Raw genomic sequence first — 26270 nt, forward strand, 5'->3', positions numbered from 1 at the left:
TTAAAATTGTTTTGGCTGTTTTAACTTCCTTTGCCTTTCTGTATACAAAGTTTAGAATCAGCTAGTCTATATCTACAAAAAAGTCCTGCTAGGGTTTTCATTGGAATAGCATAAGTCTTCAATCCATGAATGTGGGACATCTCTCCATTTAGGATCTCTTTGATTTCAATCATGAGCCTTTTGTGATTTTTAGCTTGTAAAGCATTTACATCTTTTGTTAGATTTATTCCTAAGTGTTCATTTTGTGGAGCTGTTTTAAATGATACATTTTTTGAAATTTCAGTTTCCAATTGCATATAAGTAGTGTATAGAAATGTTGATTTTGTTTGTTGACCTTGCATCCTGTGACCTTGCTAACCTTTCTAAACTTATTTCTAGGGTTTTTTTTGTTATGAATTCCTGGGATTTTCTTCATAAACCACAAACAGGAGGTTTTATTTAATCAGTACTACTCCATAAGTCTATTTGTTCTTGCCCTATTGCACTTGCTATAAGAATAGAAGTGGTGGAAGTGGCCATCTCTGTCCTGTTTGATTTTCAAATTTTGATTTAATTTTCAAATTTTGAACCTGCTTGTATTTTCCCACATCCCAGACTTGGTCATGGTATTTTACTGCAGTTTATGTATCTGGATTTGTTTCTTGAAGATTTTTGTGTCTGTTCATCTGGGATACTGGTCAGTAGTTTTGGTTTTTGTATTATATTTATCTTGGTTTGCTACCAGGGTAATGCTAGCCTTATAAAATGAGTTGGGAAGTGATTCTTCTACTTCCTAGAAGAGATTTGTAGAATTTGTTTTGCCTTCTTTCAGTGTTTCATGGGATTTTCCAGTAAGATTTTAAACAACAAATTCAGTTTTTTTTTTTTTTAACTGTTTTAGGTAATCTTTGCACCCAGCGTGGGGCTCAAACTCATGACCCCAACCAAGATCAAGAGTCACATGCTCTACCAACTGAGCCAGCCAGGCACTTGAATTCATTTTTTGTTTTTAATTTTTAATTTTTTTAATGTTCATTTATTTTTGAGAGGGAGAGAGGAAGAAAGAGAGAGAGCACGAGTGGGGAGGGAGAGAGAGGGAGACAAAATCCAAAGCAGGCTCCAGGCTCTCTGAGCTGTCTGCACAGAGCCCGATGCAGGGCTCGAACTCAAAACTGTGAGATCATGACCTGAGCCAAAGTCAGACACTTAATCAACTGAGCCACCCAAGTTTGAATTCAGTTTTTAAAAACAGAACTTACTCAGGTTATCTAGTTTTAGTTTACATTATTTTAGTTTAGATCTGGTAGTTTGTGTCTTTTCAAGGAACCAATTCATATAACTCGATGTGCATAGTTGTTTGTGTTAGGTCCTGAGTGTCCTTTTAACATAGTGGTACCTCTTTCAGGCCTGAGATTGGTCATTTATGTCTTTTTTGTCAGTCTTGCTAAAGACTCATCAATTTTATTGCTTTATTCAAAGAACTGGTTTTTGGTTTTGTTGATATTCCTTATTGTTTTCAATTTCCTTGATTTTTTTTTTTAACCCCTCCTTTTTTTATGACCATTTTCCATCTGCTTGCTTTGGGTTTATTCTGCTCTTTTTCTAGTTTCTTTCTGTGGAAGGTTATTGAGACTTTTTTTTTTTTTTTCTTAATAAAAGTAATTTGAATGTGAATTACTCTAAGCACTAGTATAGCTACATTTCATACATTTTGATATTTTCATTGAGTTCAAAATATTTTACTCCCTTTAGACTTCCCTTAGAGCCATGAATTATTGAGAAGTCTGTTGGTTTCCAGGTGTTCGTAGATTTTCCTGTTACTGTTCTTAATTCCTAGTTTATGATCAGAGAACATACTTTGTAATTTTAGTTATTTTAAACTTCTTAAGCGTTGTTTTGTGACCCAGGATATGGTCTGTTTTGGTGAATGTTCCATGTCTATTTGAAAAGAATAATCTGCTATTATAGGATAAAGTTTTTTATGTCAGGGATTCAGTTAGTTGTGGGTATTATTCAGTTTTTGTATATTCTTGCTGATTTCCTAGCAGTTCTATAGATTACTGGTAAGTGTTTAAGTCTCCAGATGTAGTTGAAACTTTGTCCATTTCTCTTTTCAATGCTGTTTTGGCTTCTTGTATTTTAAGTTCTAATGTCAGGTGCACACAAAGATTTTATTCCTGATTTTAATTGCTCCAACATCTATTTTGTCAAATTGACACAAAAAATTGGCATATCTGTTTTTATCTTTATTTTTTTTATGGATTCTCTACCCCCAGTGTGGGACTGAGACTCATGACCCCAAGATCAAGAGTTGCATGCTGTACTGAGTGAGCCAGATGCCCTCCTCCCCGCCCTAAATTGACATCTGTAAATCAAGCCTATTTGGCTTATGTTTACTCATTTTCATTTATAAAAATTACAGATTTTAAACTTAGTAAGCAATAACACATCTTATAAAAATCATTTTATTAGTAAAAATAGGAAAAGTAAATCCCATAGTATTATTTTCTGATCATGATGGTGGCACTGAAGTTCATGTGGCCAGAAAATAGTTTTCAGTTGTAAAGTACACAATTTCATAAGTCCATGTAATTGTCTATTTTGGGAGGTAATGTGCAGTGGTTAAGAGCACGGCCTTTGCCTGGATTTAAATCCTCATTCCCAAATATCAGATATGTGACCTTGGGTTAATTGCTCACCTTTTGTGTGGCTCCAGTTCATTTGTAAATTGGGATACTCTGATTTGATTTGGAGGATTTGAGATGATTCATATGAAACATGACAGTAGTACCTGACAGTAGAAAACTATCATTGCTAATCACAAATGTTAGATCTAGAAATGTCTGTTTTTATATTTTTAAGTAAGTACTATGCCCAACATGGGGTTTGAATTTAAGACCCAGAGATTAAGAGTCACATGCTCTATAGACAGAGCCAGCTAGGCCCCCCAGAAATGTGTTTTTAGATAGTATGTTACATAATTTGAAATACAGAAGGTTCAGGTGCCCTTTTGAAAACTAACACTGAAAAGAGGGGTTATTAAGTATGTCTAAGCTAAGTGCAAAAGGAACTTTCCTTTATTAACAGTTTTTGTATCAGTAACTCCTTGCAATGTTCATTGTCTTCTTAGTTTAATTAACATAATTGCTTCAAAATCCTGTTGTTTCAGTTCAAATTACCAATTGATCTAAGCAGGCTAACACAGCACCTGGTTGTTAATCTGTCATTACCAAGCACATTGCTGGAATGCCCTTTAAAGTAAGACAGTTTGTACAGAACTTCAAGTGGGCTGAATATAAGGGTGAATTTGTACTGAGGATATCCACAGTAGTCATGAATCTACATGAGAGAAGTAACCAATGTTGCATAAACACCACCTTTTTAATGCACATTAAAACATATTTGTCCTAATCTTGTCTTCTAAAAAGCCATTAGCAAGTAAAGCAACAATTAGGTAAAAGCCATACTATTAATTGAGATTTTGTTCCTGCTACTGTGCATCTTACTTTCCTGCTAAATTTAAATTTACTGAGTGGAGATAGCTTTTTATTGTGGTTCTGGCATCACACTGCCAAAATAGTTAAACCAGAAGAGAAACAAACACAAACTACCCAGCAAAGGAATGCATGTCAGTAACTTTATTGAAAGATAAATCCCTTAGTACCAAAACATAATGGTAGTTGGTTAGGCTGCCTTTGCCAACTCAGAATTAATCACTGATGAGGTCAGATTATTGAAATAGATGAGCCTTTTGGGAAAACTGAGGTTATCCACAAAACACAGTTTACAAAACTATAAGATATATTATGGTTCTTTGGCTTATTTTCCAGGCACATTTACCCATAACATGTCAAATTTGGGTAGAGCCATTCTGGATGGACTCAGGCTATTACTCACTGCACTGCGTAACTGTTTACAACACTTAATGCCATAGATCTCCTTATAGACTTAATAGAAAATCCTGAATACTACCTTAGCAACTTCATAATTATGAAGACATCTCTTACTTTTTTAATGACTTTCTTTAGGCACAAGAGGGACAATTAGTGAAAGTATATTCTCTTCCTTTTAAAATTCTAAATTAGCAGTTCTTTTTTTAAATGTTTATTTATTTTTGAGAGAGAGTGCGAGCATTGGAGGGGCAGAGAGAGAGGGGGACAGAGGACCCAAAGCAGGCTCTGCACTGACAGCAGAGGGCACGATGCAGGGCTCATGAACCGTGAGATCATGACCTAAGCCAAAGTTGGATGCTTAACCGAATGAGCCAACCAGTACCCCCTGGAATAGCAGTTGTTATAAAAACAGCCCTTGGTAGAAGCTTACGGAGTGTTAAATCAAGTTTTTGGAGTGAAGTTAATTTATTTTGAATTACACAAACCAGTTTTTCTTGATGGGATTAGACGGAGGCAGTAGATATTGTATAAGTTTTGTCATGGATACAAATATTACCTGTTTTTAGAAAAAATATTAAAGATAACCTAATATGCCAAAATGACTAGGGCTGTAGTTTTGCTTTTATAAAATGCCCTCAAATTTAAATGTGATTTCCAAGTAGCAATAAAGTCCACATCTCTGGATTATCTGTTTGCACTACAGGTACCAAGAAACCATTTTCACTGCCTAAAACAGTAACCCTTATTATGCCTTAAAAGTGCATTTGTGAATTGTTGGTTTTGATGTATACCTCATAATTTAGAATTTAATTAGGTTACCACTTTTAATACCACCTAAATACAATATACTGACCCAATCTACAAAGTTGGATCAATGTTTGAAATGAGATTCACAGTTAACCTTCCCAGGCCTGTTATTAACATTTCACATTTATACTCTTAGCTTTGATTTGTATGCCTCACAGATGAATTCAAATTTAATTAGAATTCCACTACAGCATGTTAAATTAGGTAGTTTTCCCAAATCTGAGAACATCAATGCTAATCTCGTTGTGATGTTTTGAGGCTTCACAGCTTAAATCCATTATAACATTATGGAATCCATAGCTCAGGATTGTGGAGAAAGGCTTCAGAGAAGTATTGTCATTGTAACAATCCTATTTAAACAAAAAATCAAGTTATTAGAAGTCTACAAAATATAAATATTAACTATTAAAAATCAACTGTTCAATTGAAGATTTATAATCATATCATACGTAGATGTGTTAATATTTAGTTTGAATAGGAAAAAGTGAAATCACCACTCAGGTAAATTTAGATGGCACCAATGTGTATCGTATCAGTGACAAGGTTTACATTTTTTATGCATATAAGTATTTTCCAGTGTTCTAACTGCTATAGCAATGGTATACAACTACAGCACTGAGACACCCTGGCAGTTTGCAGATACCCAGTGTGGAGATCATCTGCCATAACTTACTTTAAGAATAACATCCAATTTCATACTGATTTTGTTTATAAGTCAATAGTCTCAAATTACTTCATTTATGGTTGAAACTTTTGATCCTGTTGTCCTACTCAGGCTAGTGTTAACTTTAAATGTGCAAGAACTTGAGTCTACATAAAGCAAAATGAGGTGAAAAATACTGTCTTAGTGCTTCTTTTACAATTCAGCTTATTAAGGTGATTTTCTAAGCTGATAATTTAATGAAGTGGCCAATGTGCATATCAATGATTGGATAAATTCCTTACTCTCAGGGCATTCTATTTTAAATGTAGTACATGCCCTCAAATATTAGCTAACTAGATCAGTGAAGTCATTTTCTCCATTGCTATTTTAATTCCATTGTTTATTTTGAAAATAATTCAGATTTTAATTCCTCAACTCTAGAATAAAACTATAGCATTAGAAGATTTTCTCTGTATGGAGAGTAACTGTGAACCAAATTTACCAATTAAGGGACCATTTCAGGAATTGTTGGAAGGTGGGTTATTCTGTAGTAACTATGTTTCAATTGCCGTGCTGTACGTCCAGAAACAATCCATTTCAACTTTTGAACATTTGGTTTGGAACACTTGTTTGATGAATATTCAGTTAAACACTTGGATACAAGCTCTTGCCAGAAGGTCAAATCTCTGCCACTTATCTGTACATAAAAAAAAAATTATCAGTCAATAAAAAAGTCCTATAGTATTTAACTATAGCAATAATTGTCATCTTCCTAACATGTGTCTTTCCTTGTCAAATAAATCTGAGGATAAGCTACTTACGTTTCAAACAGACACATGACATCTCATTTTACTTCAGGAGATAGTACAAGTGGTTTAGTTTCTTTTACAGCTGTTAACACCATTTAGGCTATGACCTTGACATACCTTGGAATGTGTCTGAAGACATTCTATTCCTTCTGTTAACTCTACACACTTCTGTGCTTGGATCTCCAGTGCAATGATAGACAATGCCAACACAGAAGGCTAAAAGATAAAATTTAAAGTAAGTATTGAATAGAAAATAGGTATATAAATAGGTTTAATCTTTATATAAAATATTTACCTTTGCTTTAGAAAATATGATCCTGCAGTGGCATGCCTTAAGCTGAGCTTCTAGTCTTTCAAAATTAAGACTATTCTTCCTTTAAAAAGAAAATGAGATTAATTTTATATAGAAAATTTAAATGTAGTCACAAGAGCTTTTTAGAACACTGAAATCATTTTAAAGTAAAGTTTATGCACACTTACCACAGAAAATAAATTATTTGAAGAATTCCTTCAATGGCATTAACTTCTTAAAGATGTCATAAATGAATTTTAAATAATTGGTTCCCCCTTCTTGAAAAATGTATCATGCCACAACTATCCAGTTTTTTAATCTATTTCTACACCTACTAAAGTTCTTTTTCCATAAATCTGTTAGATGCTTACTTACTAGGTTCTATGAGTTAACTAGTCTATAAATGGAAAATGTAATAAAAAAATGTAAACATGTCCTTTAATCCTAAGAATTGGCCTTCACAGACTTCAAGAAGCTGTTGACAGCTTCTGCTGGATAGTGAAGTGAAAGTGCTGAAGGTGTCATTTTGTTTACTCTTTTTCCCCTCATTTTACTTATTTTCATTAGAATTATCCCAAGATACTGATTATTTGCAACATCCAGAATACCATTTTGATTTCCAAATCTTTGGGCAAAACAAAGGTCACATACCTTTCAATTGGCAAGTTCTCTTGAATGAGTGAATAGTAGAGTTGCAGAAATTGAAAGGCAGTAGTAGCTTTGACTTTCCAACACACCTTCTCCAATACAATCTTTTCCATTCTCATCAAGTCTGAAACTGTGAACCTATACTGGCTTATTCGGATCAAGTCAGTTGCCAATGGGACATTCCTTTCCTCTTCTATTGATTTTACAGCCAGATAGAAGCAGCTCAGCCCAACACACCCAAGGTGTTTGGGTTGTACCTAAAAAGACAGTAAGCCCATTTCTTTAGCTTATTTCAGTTAAAAAAACCATAAAGGATAATATAGAACTCAGACCCATCATTATGACAATGTATCTTTGAGGTTTATTTTTCAACTGTGAAGGACCTAACAATATCCAATCATACTTCAACTACAGCCGGTCAATGCTATGTACCTACTTGGAACCAATTTTGGAGAAAGTGGACTAAGTTTCAGTGTAATGTTTGGCTTCAGCCCATATGAAACTTTTTTTTCCCCCTTTGTAACTCACTGTAGAACTGTCAGCACTGTGTTCTAGTTGGGCCAAATAATTAACTGGTCAAAGGCTTCTGTGAGGACTGAAACACCTTTACAGTTTATGCACAAAATTTCTTTCTAGGATGATGTGTTTTTCCAGGCTGTTTTCTTTATGTAATGTGTAAAATAGTTTTTAAACACTTTAGCACACACTGTTTATTCTGCTTCTAAAGCTTTACCCACTCCCAGTCTTTTATTTATTCTTTCCAGAATACCGACAATGTAACAGTGTCAAGCTTCTATCCACCCTAAATTCCAGCTTAAACTAAACTTTAAGAAGCTTGTACCAGTGTTTGTACCCTTCTTTTCTTGGAACCCCTCTAATATATTTATTCCTCTTTAGATGTTTAATTTTATTATACTTTGCATTGTATAAGTTATTGGCGCAAACATTCTCCCATAAGATTATAATATTTTTAAGGGACAGATGTGTATTATTAATCTGTGCAACATTTATAGATTCAAAGGTAGTGTCCAAAGACTAATTAAACTATAGTCTGTCTGAGCAAGTTTTTTGAACCATCCAATTCAGCAAATACTGAGTTCTTTCTGTATATGATGTGTTGTGAAGGACTAAAAGATGAGTTTCATTCCAATTGCTGTATCATCTCATTCACTAATGACCATGGGCACAGAGAAGGCAGATATATTTTTAACAGTTAAGCAAGCTCTGAAAGTTACATGGATGTCCACTTATCCAGTATAGGGAAATAATTACATATGTGTTCCTCCTTCAAAAGATACTGTCTTCCCTACTGTATGCAAACTGATGTTGGAAATGGCAATTATAAGCAAGATCTGAATAGGTCTAGGGCTAAAACAATTATAACTCTATATATGACTAGAAATTAAGATACTCTATTGACCAAGTGGTTCACAGCATCAAAAAAACAAAAACAACAAAAACAGCAAAAAACCTCTCTCTTAAGTAGGCTTCACGCCCAGCATGGAGCCCAGCTTCGGCATGAACTCCTGACCCTGAGATCAAGCCCTGAGTTGAGATCAAGAGTCGGACGCTTAACCTACTGAGGCACCCCAGTGCCCCAAACCTCTAATTCTTAACCACAACCTAGCATTCGGCCTCTAACAAATTTCTTTAAATTTAAAAACAACAGAAATAAATGAAAATGCCCAACCAAAAATTTTTAAAAAACAACAGCCACCTCTCATACTGGGAGTCTGCAATTATTTGTTATTAGGTTGTTTTTCAATGTCAGAAGTTAAATCTAATGATGCATTCCTCTTGATTCTAAGGAAGAGTATTCATCAATGCTGTAGCACACAGAATCATCACAATGTTTTGGCTACTTGATGAATACAAAAAGGTCAAGTTTATGAATACCAGCCCAAAGCTAGCTATTCCATCTCCAAAACACACTGAGCAAAATTAAGAAATACTCTGTGTAATGTAGCTTTAAACATACCTTCATTTTGGACAGGAATCTGTCCAGTAAATTCACAGCTAGAGAAAATGTCTCCGTGTCAAAGCCAAAGAACTGAGTTAGACTAAGAAGATCTTTTACTTCAAAGTCCCTTAGCCTTGCAGTCATTCTGAGGCCATTATCGTGTGCAGATTCGATTAGTCTCAAGCCGCAGACCTTTGGCTGACATCTCGACTCCTGTTCCAACAGGGCATTCAGCTGGTGTAGCAGTTTCTGAGAGTCAGTTGTTGTCAGTACCTCTATCATCTATATATAGAACAAGGCACAGAAAGGAGTGTTAAGAAAAGCCCTTCCTGCCTTCAACAGAAAGCCAAGCAGTTTTTACTCGTCTCCCCCCCCCAAAGCTGCTAGTGAATCTAAGTCCTTGCAAAGTGCCATCTGTTACCCCCAACCCCATCCCACCAGTTGGTCACATCCCAAATTGTGAGTTTTCTACAGGGTGGGAGCTGTGCCTTAAAAAATTTGCAAACCTTCAAGAAATTCTTGTTCAAGCCATTCACTGTCAAGAAATAACTATGAATATCGATGCTGCAAGGGTGAAATTAGATGGTAGTATGTATTCTGCTATATATTAGCAACAAGGAACTGTTAATGTTAATTTTACTTAATCTCTAGTGCCTCATCTGTAAAGTGGGTATGACTATTATTACCTACCTTATAGGCTTGTGTGGAAAAATGAAATCACCTAGGTATAGTGCTTAGCACCTATAGTAAGTACCTAGTAAACGCGGGACAATAATAACTTATTTCTACGTCTGTAAAACGAGGTAACAATATTGGTCTCTGAATGGCTATTAAGATGATTCACCTAGAGTTTTGCACAGTGCGTAACACACAGCGCTCAATAATTGATAACTGTTATTGGTGTCAGGAAAGGAAGCTTAAAGCGTGCTATGGGAACACGGAGTGAGGGCAGGAGGCTAATTTAGTTGCAAAATGAATTTAGGAGTTTCATTAATTTAAAAGCCGGTATTCCACAGCTACTATGTCCTGGCCACAACTAAGCCCCGGATACAGGGCTACCTCCCATACACCAACTGAAAGACAGGGAGGCAGGGGGATCTTTAAAGTGGGGCGACGGACGCAGATGAGGAACCACTAACTTTATGGGTCCAGCTCTTTTAGCCCTGGGCTGGTCCCTGGGGCCTGGCCAACCTGGCGTTAATACTTCTCAGGAGGTCGGGTCTGGCCCCGCCCCTCCAAGCTCGAACTAGCCTGGACTTGTTGCTTACAGCAGCGGGAGAGTTAACTGAGGAAAAGGGCGCGGGCCGAACTTACCCCTCACCCTACGCCCCCAACCCTGCTACCTAGCACCCCGAAGTCCCAGCTCACCTTGACCGCGACTGCGGCTCCTCGGTGGTAACCTCCCTCCCCGGGCCTGCTCTCACCTCACCCCAGGATATCAGATCCGACAAGCCCACGAGGCGAGAGGACTCGCGGGTAAGAGGTGAGTGGCCCGGGGAGGGGGAGCCGTCCTGGGTGGAGGTCTCCGCAGCGCCGCCCAGACGACACTGCCCACCACAGAGTCAGCTCGGAGCCGAAGGGGCCGCGCCTGACTGCCCGGGTAATATATTGGAGGGCGGGGCTTTCCCGAGTCGGGAGGGGGAGGGGGAAATTTTCGCCCCTGATTGGTGTAGTTCCTTTGATGGATGGCCCCAGCGGTCCAAAGAGGGCTGGTCTGTGGAGGAAGAAGTCTAGCCAATCAGCACACACTTCCCATCAGAGTCAAATTCTCCGCCCCTTGAGACCACGCCCTACTTCCTCTAAGCGTCTCTCATTGGAGAATTTTCTAAAGCGTCTTCAATGAAGGGAGGTCGAACTAAATGCTGCACGCCCCCTGTCCCGGGTAAGGTCTCCTCTGGCAACCGGGTTGGCCAGGACATCCTTCCAGAGTGTACTGGGAGTTTTTGTTTCCTGTGGTTTAGTAAAGTGGTTCGGCCTTCTCTTTTTAAAATTACAGTGGCTAGTTACAAAACACAAAGTAAAGCCTTGATTTTTCATTACAGATGGAGAGTTGGTGTATTTTCTATGGGGTGGTGTATTAAATTTCATAGGTTTCTTCTTGTGAGCTTTGGATATCAATATTTCTTGCCTTAATTTGCTTTTTGTATAATTTATCAAAGAATGGAGTCGGGGTAGGTACATTCTTGGTCTTTACCAATTTTCTGAATTTTGTTTTTTAACAAATTGAAAGAGAAAAGTTGGTAGCTTTTTAAGGGCTTAAAATGGAAGGTGTGTGGTTGACTCCTAAGAGGAATACATGGGGAAATAGTTGTAGTAACTATGAATCTAAGTCCACAGATCCGTGTGTGAAGTGAGCCCATGCCATGTTGGTGGGAAAATAATTGGCCTGAAGCCTTCCTGGACTCCCTTCCTCTTTCTCTCAGTCACAGATGAGAAGGGTCTGCGTTAAAAGGACCTGAGGTCTGGTGAGCAAGGAGTCAGTTATCAGTTCTCATGGACTGTGCTGGGATGTCTCTGTTCTCATGATCTATTCCTGGTTAGTGGCCATCTGGGCTGTTAAAAGTAAAACTCTGAAAGATTTACTGGTATTTCTGCTCTTTACGGTGTATTTTCTTGAGGCAATGCCACAGAACCAAGTCCTGAAATGGGGGCAGAGTTGTGGAGAGAAAGGGGGAGGAGAAACTGGGGAGAAAAGTTAATATTTCAAAATAACACCTCAGCCACAAAATCATGTTAGTTGACAAAGTGCAGCCTTTCAAATGGGGAAGGGGCCTTGGTCCTCCTTGAAAACAAACTTACATAATGAATATAAATGGACAATTTAAAAAATACTACAATAATGTGTGAGTTTACAAATGTACATGTTTGTCTTTTGGCTTTTAGTTACAGCATCATTCACTGATATCTATTGAACACATAATACGTGCCAGTGGAGAACAACATATATTGGTCCCTGTCCTTGTGGAACATGTAAGGCTTGTGGACACTATGAACACATAGACTTTGGAATAAAACTTTTTCAAATCATAGGCTACTAACTAGCTATGTGACTTTTAGCAAGTTATTAAATCACATTGAGTTTCCATTCTTTTTTCAAAAATGGGAAGTAAAAGCACCCTCTTCATAGCATTATTGAGAAGATTAAAGCAAAATACATAAAGAAGTAGGCAATATGCCTGGAACAGAGTAAATACTTGCTAAATAGTAGCCTTTATTATTAAATTACTAACATTTCTTTCGAAATGTCTTGCTTAACCATACATTTGTGTTTTCTCTATTGTCAGATTTAGTGTTCTCAGCCTAGAATCGGACTATTAGAATATTATTTATTTAAAATTAATAAAAGTATCTAAGTTGCATGTATTATTTTCTATACCTATTATACTTGAAATTTTCACATGAGACTCTAGGTAATATATCATTATTTATGTAAAAATGTTTCTCTCACATTAGGATCTTATTATTATTATTTTAAAATCTGCAATTCCCTACATGAAAGAAATTGTTTCAATAGCGCTAAAGAAACATTGATTAAAAATAACTCAAGTCAAATGGATATTCCTTACCTTTTCTCGTTCCCCTCACCCCGTCATTTTTATTCATAATATTAGAATACAATCATTTAAATAATTGAAAAGACCTAACTATAAAAATGTGCAAATGTACCACCCAATTATGTGCTCTTGTGAAAGAAAGAAAATGAGCCGTTCATTAGTTATGATTTTATTTTTATTTTTATTTATTTATTTATTTTTAAATGTTTATTTATTTTTGAGACAGAGAAAGACAGAGCATGAATGGGGGAGGGTCAGAGAGAGGGAGACACAGAATCTGAAGCAGGCTCCAGGCTCCGAGCTGTCAGCACAGAGCCCGACGCGGGGCTCGAGCTCACAGACTGTGAGATCATGACCTGAGCTGAAGTCGGATGCTTAACCGACTGAGCCACCCAGGCGCCCCATGATTTTATTTTTAAAGATGTGTAGATTTAATAATGAGTTTCTGTCAGGAATAATTCAAATGACTGGCTTCTAAGGTATTTTCTAGGCTCAATGATATATGCAGCTGCCATCTTCTTACTTTCTTCTCCGTCGACAGTTAAGTGCAGCAAGAACCAAAGCTCAGAATAATAGCCTTGAGGCTGGGCAAGAATCCCAGGCAGTCACAGGAAGATTTAATCATATTCTCTACATTTTAGACTGCAGAAGTGCCTTTGAGCAACAAAAATTATAACAGGTATAACCGTGGTTGTATGTCAAATGCTGCCATGACTCATAGGGAAATTCCTAATTGGTTCTGTTTCCATCCAGGAGATTGGAGGAGGTTTTGCCTCACCCTCTTTGGGCTCCTTGACAAATGTCCAGAACTTTTGGATGTAGACTTTTCCAGTTGTGATAAGGGACTAAGAAGTGAGGATGAAAAGGATCTCAGCTTAGTACCTTCCCCTCTGTTTCCTGATCCTTCCTGGAACGAATTATTACAACCCCTACTACCTCCAGCTGTTCGCTTGAACATCTACTCAGTCCTGTTTGTATGAAGACAGCTTGCTTGTCAGTGGCTTTTTTTGAGTCTTTACTAGCTCCTAGGATACCAGAGAAATTGTGTATCGTCTGGGTGGTGGTGGGGAGGCAGGACGAAGGATCCGTGGAAAATAGATTAGTAAGGTCAGGTTTATCTTGCCCTTCAGAGATTCTCACTACCTCAGAAAAGGTAACCGCTTTCAACTAATTGGGGTTTCATTATATTCAAAACACCTCAACTTTGTTAAGTAACCACTGCTTCATAAAGGCGCTGGGAAACGTTAGAGGGAGATCTCCTGTTCTCTAGCATTTAGTTTAATGGTCATAGATTCTGTTGACTGCAGGGCTAAAAGCCAAGATCAGCCAATAATAAAAAGAGTTTTCAGGGCATCTGGGTGGCTCAGTCGATTGAGTGTCAGATTCTTGATTTCAGCTCAGGTCATGATCCCAGGATCATGGGATCGGGCTTTGCATTGGGCTCCTTGTCAGACTCCCTGCTGAGCATGGAGCCTGCTTAAGGGTCTCTCTCTCTCTCTCTCTCTCTCTCTCTGTCTCTGTCTCTGTCTCTCTCTCCCTCTCTTTTCTCCTCTGCCCCTTCTCCTGCCCCCCCAACCTCCTGCCTGTGTGTGCCCCCTCTCTCTCTCAAAAAAGTTTGTATTTGTCATATATTTACCATGTTCCAGGTTGTATGCTGAACTTAAACCCATGTGATCTTACTTAGTTCTCTAAAACTCGGATATTATTATTATCATTATTATTATTATTCAGAAATGAGGGATATCTTGTATACTTTCTATTTACTAGCTACCATTTACTGTTTACTAAATATACTTTATACATAACTTGAATTTGGATTTTATTACATTAAAAAAAGTTTTTATTTTGGAACATTTCAAACTCATTACCTACCTTCAGTAGCTATCCACATTTTGTCCATGTTGTCTATTTACTTTCTGTTTGTCTGTCCATTCAACAAATATTTACTGAGGACTTTGGAGGTGTCAGACCATTGTATTTTGTAGTCCAGAATAAAAATGTTATAGTTCTTGGGGCGCCTGGCTGGCTCAGCCATTAGAGCCCGTGACTCTTGATCTTGGGGTTGTGAATTCAAGCTCCACATTGGGCATACAGCTTACTTAAAAAATAAATGAATAAATAAATAAATTTAAAAAATGTAATAGCTTTTGGGCCACAGGGTGTGTTGGTTGTTGCTCTCTGTGAAGATAGGGGATGGAAGGAGAAGCTGGGTCATTGTTTTCCAGGTGCATCTCTTCTTTAGTCTGAAGGCCACACTGAGGGGGTCTCTGTGGTCTTCTGCTTTAGTAGGAGAGGTTGGGAATGGGGAGGGATAACAATTCCTTTCCTTTTAAAAAATTTTTATTTATTTAACATTTATTTTGAGAGAGAGAAAGTCAGCAGGCAAGAGGCAGAGAGAGAAGGAGAGAGAGAGAATCCCAAATAGGCTCTGCACTGTTAGCACAGAGCCTGATGAAGGGCTCAGTCTCATGAACCATGAAATCATGACCTGAGCCAAAATCAAGACTCTGCGGCTTATCTGACCAAGCTACCCGGAAGCCCCAGTAATTCCCTTCCTTATTTAGGTTTCTGCCTAGGCTGCTACCCTGTCTTCCCCAAAGCATGTGCGTATACACATACACATCTAAACAAAAGGTTTTGACAGAGTTGAGGTTTGGCAAATGAAACATTGCATTTGCTAATCTTGCTTTTTTCTTCCTTTGCATTGTACTAGAATAAGGTTATGTTGTAGGTCAGAACTTTTGTTCTCTACATTAGCCTTAAACTGTCCGAGGCCTTCCTTGCTTCATGTCACTACTTTCCTCATTTCTTTGGCCTCTTAACTCTAATTCCTGATCTGAGCTTTGAAAGATTTAGCCAATGAAGAGGCTGGTGCAAAGGGCATTCCAGACAAAAGTAGCAGTATGTTCAAAAGTCTCCAAGGAAAGAGAGGGTGAGTGGCTTTCTACAAATGGGATATAGATTACTCTGGCTAGAGGTTGGAGGGTGTTGAGCGGAGGTGTCTAACAATGAGATGGGGAAAGAAACAGTTGTTCATCCTAAAGGGCCATGTATACCATTCTTGGAATTTTGGAGTTTATTCTATAAGTTTTAGGGAACCAACCATGGAACTTAAAGAGAATACCACAATTGGATTGTGATTTAGAAAGACCACTGGGCAACAATGTGGAGGCTAGGAAGAAGGAATCAAGAGTGTACTTGCGAAGAGTAGTTGAGAGACCATTGCCTTAATCTAGGGAAAAAGTGACAGGATTGAACTGAGAAGTAAGAAAGTAAAAATGGGAATGGAAAGAAGGAGATAGATTTAAGGGACCTTTCGGGCTAGAGCTGGTGGATGTGGAGACTGGTTAGATTTGATTGGCCAGGGGATCAGGAAGAAGGAAGAGTTCAGTAATAATGTTCAGATTTTTGGTTTAAGTAACAGGTTGAATGGTGATTCTATTTATGTGCTAAGATCAGGGAATACAGGAAAAAGACCAGGTTTGTGGAGGAAATATTTGAGCCAGTGATGCCTGAGGATAGCGATGTCCAAAAGACATGCAGAACAACTCTGGGTGCTCCAGATAGCTGTGGGCTTCATCAGAATATAGGGGATGATTTGAGTTATGGAAATAAATCAGGGAGAAGAGATACAGGAGAGAATGTGTTAAGGAAGCAAGAGAAAAGTTTTCAAGGAGAGAGGGAGCACCAGTACTTGATGTTGTAAAGAGGATAAAATGATGTATGAACACAAAAGAGAGAAAATGAAATCAATGAATATACAAACCATTCTTTCAAGGATATTGACTGTGAGGGGTGGAAGCAATGGGCAGAGGGTGCACATGATATTGAGAGAGATGTTTTGCTTTTCAAAGATGAGCTAGATTTGCACATGTTTAAATGATGCCTGGAAAGAGCCAGCAGGGAAAAAGAAGCATCTGACCACTGGAACAATCTAAAGCCTCATGTGACACTAGTCAATTTACATTTGGTCAGCTGTATTGTTATAGAAGCTTCTAGTCAAATACTCACAGATTACAATGGAAGCGAACATCACAGAGGAGCAGAAATTCGATGTATTTAGCATGCTTGAAATTCTCTAAATAGATGTTAAGAAACATCACTAAAAGCTTCATATATGTTTATGTTTTCTACAATTGTTTTATGTTCATGATTTCCAGTCTGAAATTATTTAAAGGGCTCTTCTTGATTTAAAATATTCTGGCTTGTCAAGTTTAGGAGCATTGTATCAGTGTTGAAGAAAGAGTAATAAATTAAAACATGCATTTTATGTGCCCATGTGTAGTTAAAATATGATGGAACAAAGCTTCAATTTGCTTAAGCCTTCTAAAATATCTAGCTTTTTGTTGGAAGTCGCCCATGCATAGATTTAGCTCAAATAGAATAAAAACTTCAGGCACATTATTGAAGTTTCTATTTTTAATGGAGATATGCATATATTTACATCCTGCAACCATAAATACAGTCTATGTGAGCATGAAAATACTTGGATGTGATAAATAATACTGCCAAATAGCATTGATACAGATTTCTCTATAAGACATTTCCTGCCAATCCTTGCCTGGTAGAAGAACTTTCAATAATTAATTTGGTTGAGACACAAAGGACAGACTACATTTTGGGTCTGTTTCCCTCCTTATTAGTTCACAGCCTCAGTGCTTTCATATTTTAACAGTTCGTCAAAAGTTGTGAGGCTTAATTGAACTAATACATGGAAAGAGAACATGTAAGAGCTCAGTAAGTATTAGATATTATTATTGTTATTATTAGCATTTTTTATTCATTTTTGAGAGACAGAGCGCTAGGTGGGGAGGGGCAGAGAGAGAGGGAGACACAGGATCTGAAGCAGGCTCCAGCCTCTGAGCTGTCAGCACGGAGTCCGACGTGGGGCTTGAACCCATGTACTGTGATGTGAGATCATGACCTGAGGTGAAGTTGGATGCTTAACCGACTGAGCTACCCAGGCATCCCAGTTATTATTATTTTTACGTAGGCTTCAAAACCCAGCACAGAACCCAGCACAGGGCTCGAACTCATGACCCTGAGATCAAGACCTGAGCTAAGATCAGGAGTCTGATGCTTAACCTACTGAGCCACCCAGGCATCCCAAGTGTTAGATATTATTATCTGTAGGTTTAAATAACCTTCTGAGAGATAAATTATAACCCATAGCACTGCTGACATCAATGATTAAGTGTATTTAAACTGAGTAATGTTATCAAGACATTGCCCTTCATTACTTACAATAATAAGTTAGCCTTCCAGTTGTTTTAACCTTGAAGCGGGAATTCATCTCCTAATATGCCAGATATAAGAGCTCAAAAACTGGGAGAAGTTGGCTTAATATAAATCTAATAAACATAATCCAATATTGTAGGTTTTTCTTTAGACTTCCTTCTGGTAAGCATTTTCCTTAAGAACTTTCCTTAAGAAACTTTTCATTAACGTGGAAGTGTGTAATGGTTCCCATCAAGAGGTAATGGCATCTTCTGTTTTAAGTAAACTTCATCATTGACAAAGGAATTTCACATATATTTTCTTGTCTAAACTTCCTAGAATCCTTCCCAGAGTTTCAGGGCAAAGATTACGTTTTAGTTTGCTAGGTTGTCATGATAAAATATCTCAGACAGAATGAATGGCTTAAATGACAGAAACTTATTTTCATATAGTCCTGGAGGCTGAAATCCAAATTCGAGGTGTCAGTAGGTTTGGACTCTCCTAAGGTCTCCCTTTGGCCTACAGATGGCCACCTTCTTGCTATGTTCGTACATGGACTTTTCTCTGTGCTCACATCTTGCTGGTGTCACTTCTTCTACTTATAATGACAGCAGTCATATTGGTTTAGAGCCACACCCTTAGGATCTCATTTAATTTTCTCTCATTAAAAGGCCCTATTCCTAAAAATAGTCACAGTGGGGTTAGGACTTCAGCACATGAATTTTGAGGGGGACACAGTTTAGTCCATATTTTCTTGGAGAGAACAGTAAGGCCAGAGATTTTTCAGGGTCACTTGGCTTGTGGTTAGCTTTTCATGATCCTATTTTTCCCCATCACACATCTCACATTTCCTGCTGAAATTATTTCTCCAGAAATGCTTTCTTGATGGCATGTATTTATGAAATGATTTAAATTCAGAAACAAAAGAATGGTATTTTATTCACACCTAAAATCCAAGTTTAGAATTTCTTTGATTGTATTTTTCTCTATTCAACTGAACTGACTGTCTTGGACTTCACTATTGTTTATTTTTAGATGGTCATTTCACAATAGCTTTTAGACTAGCTTGAGAAATTAAGGGTTAGCTTATTCTAATAGTCCCTAACTCACAAACCCTTCAACAAAAAACACTTTAAAAAGGGAAAGAACCTGTTATGAAATTGCTAGCAAGGGATGTCATGTTACAAACCCCTCTTGGGCCATGAATTAACTATTGCTGTTTCAGATTTTCTTTTTTTTTTAAATAGAGGAATTAATAGAGACATCTTATGAGTATCAAAACAAATTATATGTCCGCTGTGCCCTCCCTTCACCTTTTTGGAGGCTGGGGAAGCCAACAGTAAGGTGCTGGAAGATTTGGTTCCTGGTGAGATCCCTCTCTCTGATATACTTATAGCTACCTTTTAGCTCTAACTTCACATAGCAGAGGGGGGGTTGGGGTCCCGGGCCCTGGGAGGATGGAAAGGCAAGCTCTCAATGAACTATTGGGACTTCATCAAGATAAAAAGCTTCTTCACAGTGAAGGGAACAATCAACAGAACTAAAAGGCAACCAACAGAATGGGAGAAGATATTTGCAAATGGCATATCTGATAAAGGGTTAGTATCCAAAATCTATAAAGAACTTATCAAACTCAACACCCAAAAAACAAATAATCCAGTGAAGAAATGGGCAAAAGACATGAATAGACACTTCTCCAAAGAAGACATCCAGATGGCCAACCGACACATGAAAATATGCTCAACATCATCATCAGGGAAATACAAATAAAAATCACGATGAGATGCCACCTCACACCTGTCAGAATAGCTAAAACTAACCACACGGGAAACAATAGATGTTTGTGAGGATGTGGAGAAAGGGAAACACTCTTGCGCTGTTGATGGGAATCCAAAGTGGTGCAACCACTCTGAAAAACAATATGGAAGTTGCTCAAAAAGTGAAAAATAGAGCTACCCTAAGATACAGCAATTGCCCTGCTAGATATTTACCCAAAGGATACAAAATTACAGATTTGAAAGGGACCCGTGCACCCTGATGTTTATAGCAGCACTATCAACAATAGTCAAACTATGGAAAGAGCCCAAATGTCCATCATCTGAGGAATGGATAAAGAAGATGTGGCATATATATGCAATGGGATATTGCTCAGCTGTCAAAAAGAATGAAATCTTGCCAGTTGCAATAAAATGGATGGAGCTAGAGTATATTATGCTAAGTGAAATAAGTCAGGGAAAGAAAGAAAAATACCACATGATTTCACTCATATGTGGAATTTAAGAAACAGAACAGATGAACATATAGTAAAGAAAAAAAAAAGAGAGGGAAGCAAACCATAACAGACTTTTAAGTATAGAAAACAAACTAAGGGTTGATGGAGGGAGGTGGGTAAGGGAGGGCTAAATGGGTGATGGGTATTAAGGAGGGCACTTGTTATGATGAACACTGAATATTATATATAAGTGATGAATCAGTAAATTCTGCTCCTGAAACTACATGTTAATCAGAATTTAAATAAAAATTTGAAATAAAAAAAAAAAAGAAAGAAGAGCTGTCCAATCCCATCAACTGAGTCCAACCTTCCTCACCTCATTCAAACTTAATTATCTCCTACAGACCCCACCTTCAAATCCATCACATTGAGGAGTTAGGGCTTTAACATATGAATTTTTGGAGAGCACATTCACTCCATAACAGAGTTGTTTCTACTTTTTGTTTGCTATGAGTAATTCTGCGTTCATGTACATGTTTTTGTGTGGATATATATTTTTATTTCTGTTGGGTATTTACCTAGCAGTGGAATTGATAGGTCATATGCCAGCTCTATATTTTGAGTAATTACCAAGCTTTTTTTCTAAAGTAGCTACACCATTGTCCCTCCTCACCAACAATGTATAAGGGTTCCAATTTTTCCACATTCTTGTCAACACTCATTATTTGGTGTTTTGATGATAGTCATCCTAGGGGCTGTGATGTGTTATCTCATAGTTTTGTTTTGCATTTGTCTAATGACTAATAATGTCGAACATCTTTTCATGGCCTTACTGGTCATTTTAATATCTTCTTTGGAAAAAAAATGTTTTGCTCATTTATTATGGTAAAATATTCATCAGATAAAATTTACCACTTTTAAGTGTACAGTTCACTGGCATGAAGTATATTCAAATTGTTATGCAACCATCACCACCATCCATCTTCACAACTTTTTCATCTTCCCAAACTGAAACTGAAATTCTGTGCCCATCAAATAAGTCCCCTTACTTTGATCCCCAGCTCCTGGAAACTACAATTCTACTTTTTGTCTATGAATTTGACTATTCTAGGTATTTAATATAAATGTTATCATACAGTATTTGTTATGTTTGTGACTGGCTTATTTCACTTAGCATGATGTCCTCAATGTTCATCCATATTGTAGCATTGGCCAGAATTTCATTGCTTTTTAAGGGTGAATAATATTCCATTGTATGTATGTACCCTATTTTGTTCACCCATTTATCAATCAAAGGATACTTGGGTTGTTTCCACCTTTTGGCTATTGGTGTGATGAACACTGGTGTATAAATGTCTCTTTGAGACCCTGCTTTCAAATGTTTTGAGTATATTGAAGTGGGATTGCTGGATCATATTATAATTATATCTTTAATGTTTTGAGAAACTGCCATACTGTTTTCTATAGTGGTTGTACCATCTTACTTTCCCACCAACATTGCACAATGGTCTAGTTTCTCTACATCTTTGTCAACACTTGCTAATTTCTTTTTCTTTTTTTTGATAATAGCGAACCTAATGGGTGTGAAATTGGATTTATGTGGTTTTAATTCGCATTTCTCCAATGATTAGTGATGTTAGACATCATTTTATGTTCTTTATTTTATTCTCGTTTCTTTGTTCAACTGATGTTTATTAGGTGTCTGGGCACACAGAAACAAAATACATGATCCAGGATCTCCAGAAGCTCTTAGCAGAGTGTAGTCTAGTAGTAGTCATCGTCGTCGTCGTTGTCATCATTGTCTAATGCTTAAATTTCTTGGAAAAAATTACTAACTTGTCTGAGTACCCACTCTCTCTTCTGAGTAAAAGTAATAACACCCATTCCACAGGAATGGATGTTGTGTCTTTTTGTGTCCTTATTGGTCATTTGTATATGTTCTTTGGAAAAATATCTATCAAGTCCTTTCCCCATTAAAAAAAAATGTTTATTTATTTATTGTGTGAGAGAGAGAGAGAAGGAGAAAGAGAGTGAGCATGAGCAAGGAAGGGGGAGAGCGAGAAAGAGAGAGAAAAAGAATCCCAAGCAGGCTCCACACTGCCAGTGCTCAGCTCAACGCAGGGCTTGAACTCACAAACCACAAGATCGTGACCTTAGACTAGATCAAGAGTTGGAGGCTCAACCGACTGAGCCAATCAGACACCCTACCATTTATTTTTAATTTTTTAATTTTTAATTTTTTTTGTTGACCTCTGAACTTTTTATTGGCCTCCTGCTCTCCATAGGTACCCTGCTTCTGCTGCTTCAGTGCCTCAGAACTTTGGTATCGTTGGTCTTAGGACCTTGCTGTCCACAATCCTGTGGGTGGTGGTCATCTAGATGGTTTACAAGGAATTGCTGCTATCCAGGGCATCACCAAGACTGAAGTCCTACCTGTGTTCCAGCAGGCGACGGTAGGTGGTGATCTCAGCCTTCAGCTTAAACTTGACATTGAGCAAGGAAGGCCTCATACTCTTGGCCACTCTCTGCCACTGCCCCTCTGCCTGGGCTGGGACAGCTCTGACTCCAGATGCAGCAGGACCCTGTTGAGTTGCTCCATCTGCATCATGTAGTGGGCCTCCACCTCCCAAGCTGTTCCCCAAGCTGGCCTTCAGGTTTCTCATTGAGTGCAGGTTGATTTCCAAGGTCTGGGCTGTACGTCTCAGCTCCATGAGGGTCATCTCAACTGATCCTATCTTAGTGGTCTGTGAGGTAACCACTGTGGTGCTCTCCTCAATCTTCTCAGACCAGTACTTGTCCAGCTTCTCTCGGTTTTTGAGCCAGTTCATCATCCTGGGCCCGGATGTCCGCCATGATCTTGCTGAGGTCCTGAGATTTTGGGGGCATCCAAATCCATGGTCAACCCAGAGTTGACAGTTTGGTTTTGTAGACCTTTTACTTCCTCCTCCTGGTTCTTCTTCATGAAGAGCAGCTCCTCCTTGAAAGCCTCAATCTCTGTCTCCAGCTGCAGCCAAGTGACATTGGTGTCATCAATTACCTCACAGAGGCCATGGATGTCACTCTTCAAAGACTGGCACATGGCCAGCTCCATCTCATACTTGACTTTGAAGTCATCATTAGCAAGATGGGCATTGTCAATCTGCAGAACAATGTGGACATTGTCCACAGAATTTTCAAAGAACTGAGCCTTGATGGTCTTGAAGTAATGTCCCCAGTTTCTGACCTGGGGTTCTTTCTTCTCTAGGTGTTTCCAGATTTTGATCTCCAGTCTCTGATTATCAGCCTCCACGTTCCTCACCCTCTCCAGGTAGGAGGCCAGATGGTCATTCAAGTCTTGCATGGTCTCCTTCTTGCCCTGGATTTCTCCTATGCCCACCAGACCCCTGGCTATCCTGGTGGCCATGTCCCAGGCCCCCAACCATCCTGAAGCTAGAGTAGCAGGATATGGAGATCCAGGAGCTTGAACCCTCAGTGCCTGCATAGACCCCGGCTGCACTGCTGACTGGCTGAACCTGGTGGCTGGGCGACTGCACTGAGCCCAGGGACCTGTAGTTGGAGGAAAAGGTAGAGCAGTTGGTGAAACTCATGCTGTTCCAGGAGTAAGAGGAGAGGCCAGGAATCAGGCTTGGGCCACCACCCATACCATTTTTAAATCAGATTTGTTATTGTTGAATTCTAGGCATTCCTTTTATATTTGGGATATTAACCCGTTATCATATACAGTAAAACGTAAAACCTTGGTTTGTGAGCATAATTCATTCTGGAAACATGTTTGTAATCCCAAGCACTTGAATATCAAAGCGAATTTCAAGAACCAATGGCCCAGTGTGATCATGTGATATTTGGCATCATATACTACTCATATTGCAAGACATCACTGGTTTATCAAGTTAAAATTTATTAGAAATGTTTGCGCATCTTGCAGAACAAGTTACTCACAATCCAAGGTTTTATTTATATGATTGGCAAATATTTTCTCCCATTCCATAGGCTGCATTTTTACTCTGTTGATAGTGTCCTTTCATGCACCAAGGTTTTTCATTTTGATGCAATCCAGTTTTCTATTTTTTTTCTTTTGTGGCGTATGCTTTTGATGTCACATCCAGGAATCATTACCAAATCCAACGTTGTGAAGCTTTTCCCCTGTGTCTTCTTCTAAGAGTTTTATAGTTTCTCTACCCAACATAAACAGAAAAGGTTTTGCTTTAGATAAATCATTTCTCTTCTTCCTTTTTCTTTTCATGTTTTAATCCCTCATGTTCCCTATATTTACCACAAAGTGGCTAGCTAATCTGAGAATTTAACCTGTACCAATATTAATGTGTTTTTCCTATTGGTTATTTATGGCTACATTAAACAACAACAACAAAAACTACTTCAAAGCTAAGTGACTTAAAACAGTGATGCCATTTACTTACTAACAAATCCATACTCAGCCAGAGTATACTAGAGTGGCTCAGAGACTGATAGCTGTAATTCTCTGAAGGGTCACTCACTCACTCACCTGTGTGGCCTTAATGCTGTCTGGGTGGGACTTCAGCTTTGGTTGTAACCAGAATACTTGCATGTGATGTTTCCATATGACTGCTGGGCTTTCTTATAGCCTGGTGGCTGGGTTCCAAGGGTGAGCACATAAAGAAAGAGAGATAGAGATTAGAGAGCAGGCAGGAGCCATATGGTCTGTATGAACTAGTTTCTGAAGTCATGCCACATTCCTTCTGTTGTTCTCTATTTGCCAAGTAGCCTAGTCCACTTCAAGGACAGGGAAAATAGGCTCTGCTTACTGATATATGGCTGCAAGGTTCTGGGAGAGCATTTAAGGCCAGGAATATTGCTGTGGCTATTTTTGGAAATACAATCTTCATATCTCACAATGGCAATATACAAATTCTGAAAAGGCAATATTAAAAATCTAAAGAAATGATTGTCAAAATGGGAGTTTCAGGCAATAAAACACAGTTTTGGCAGAGATAGTTGGACAGCCCTTTCAGTAACATTAGGTAGGCAACCACATATTCTATAATACATGGACCAGTTCAAAAAGGGAACAATGAGCTTTTCTAAGGACTATGTGAGTCAAGCTGTCTATGCAAAGTCTTGCAAAGTAGAATTTATTTTTGAAAACTCACTAATCTTAAGATTTGAAGAGAATGTTCTAGTAAGTTTCCTTATCATTGCTGCTTAAACTTGTGTAGAGATACTGTCATCCAGAATGGTCAGGATGTTATCAGTGTGGGTTCTTTTTTTAAATTCTGAAGCTACCTAATTATAAAATTAGTAAAGATTAGACAGTTTGAAAGATGAATGTTGAAAAAATATTATGTCAAGGAAAGCAGAAAAGGACATGGATTTGAAGGTCATCTAGAATTCTGTGGAGAGTGATTCTGTTGGAACTGAGTGCTGAGAATATCAACAGTGCCTTATTCATGCTGTTTTTGAACTTAAGGTCTAAGTGATTTACATTTGGTAACCAGATCTTATTATTATTTCTACTATGTACCTGTCGAGAAAGTTACTCTTAACTGGGGGAAAAAGAACTACTTCAAATTTATACTGTTTGTCACTTTGCCAATCAGAAAGTTCTACAAATGAATACTTTTGATATTTTTTGCAAACTCTAGTCTAATTACCAGTACCAACTGCTGACACTCACTGGAACAGAGCATTAAGTGAATATTGGGTTGTGACAGCTAATTATTCTGATTTAAGAAGGAGTCTCTTTCTTCATGCTCTTAGTTACAGACTGTTATAGTGAGACATTGTTTTTCTTTGTTTACTCCCATGAGTTTTAGGTTAATGATTAAGTAAACCCTAATACTATCAGTTAACCAGAATGTTTGACTAACTCTCCCTTGTCATTGCCCCAGACAACAGAGCCTTTATCTTATATGTAAGCTCAAGACCATTGTGGTAGGTACTGGGAGTTCTTGTTACATAAGTGCTGACGCAAGTTACCCCCAGTTACACTAGTAGACATAATATGAACATATTCACTAATGAACCAAGCACTTATGAAATTAGTCTCATCTCAAAGATTCTTTCACTCATTAACACTTGTGTCTAGCCCACCCATCAGGTCAATGTCTTTGTCAAGCAGAATATATAATGTAAATAGGACACAGATGGATTACAAAATTAAGTTGCAAACCTTGTAAAAAGGATGATGACAGGATAGATAATTCAGAAGGGAATGATTTGAATATCAAAGGATAAGGAGGGGCCCTTGGGAAAATTGATGAAACTCTAGTATATTTTG

At 38.1% G+C, this 26270-nt stretch overlaps 1 protein-coding gene and 1 pseudogene across 1 annotated transcript; both read right to left on the reverse strand.

Annotated features, from left to right (window-relative positions):
* Positions 1-3602: 3602 nt before the first annotated feature.
* On the reverse strand, positions 3603-10630 carry CCNG1 (cyclin G1). Its single transcript, XM_015067008.3, has 7 exons — positions 10400-10630; positions 9050-9313; positions 7075-7328; positions 6427-6505; positions 6249-6347; positions 5825-6019; positions 3603-5029 (listed from the first exon to the last, which is right to left on the reverse strand). The coding sequence occupies exons 2-6, from the start codon at positions 9311-9313 to the stop codon at positions 5828-5830; spliced, it is 888 nt and encodes a 295-aa protein (XP_014922494.1). The 5' UTR covers positions 10400-10630; the 3' UTR covers positions 3603-5029; positions 5825-5827.
* Positions 10631-21675: 11045 nt separating this feature from the next.
* Positions 21676-24182, reverse strand: LOC106970379 (keratin, type I cytoskeletal 18-like; annotated as a pseudogene).
* Between the last annotated feature and the right edge of the window lie 2088 nt (positions 24183-26270).

This window comes from Acinonyx jubatus, chromosome A1 (assembly GCF_027475565.1).
Source record: "Acinonyx jubatus isolate Ajub_Pintada_27869175 chromosome A1, VMU_Ajub_asm_v1.0, whole genome shotgun sequence".
NCBI classification, from domain to species: Eukaryota; Metazoa; Chordata; class Mammalia; order Carnivora; family Felidae; genus Acinonyx; species Acinonyx jubatus.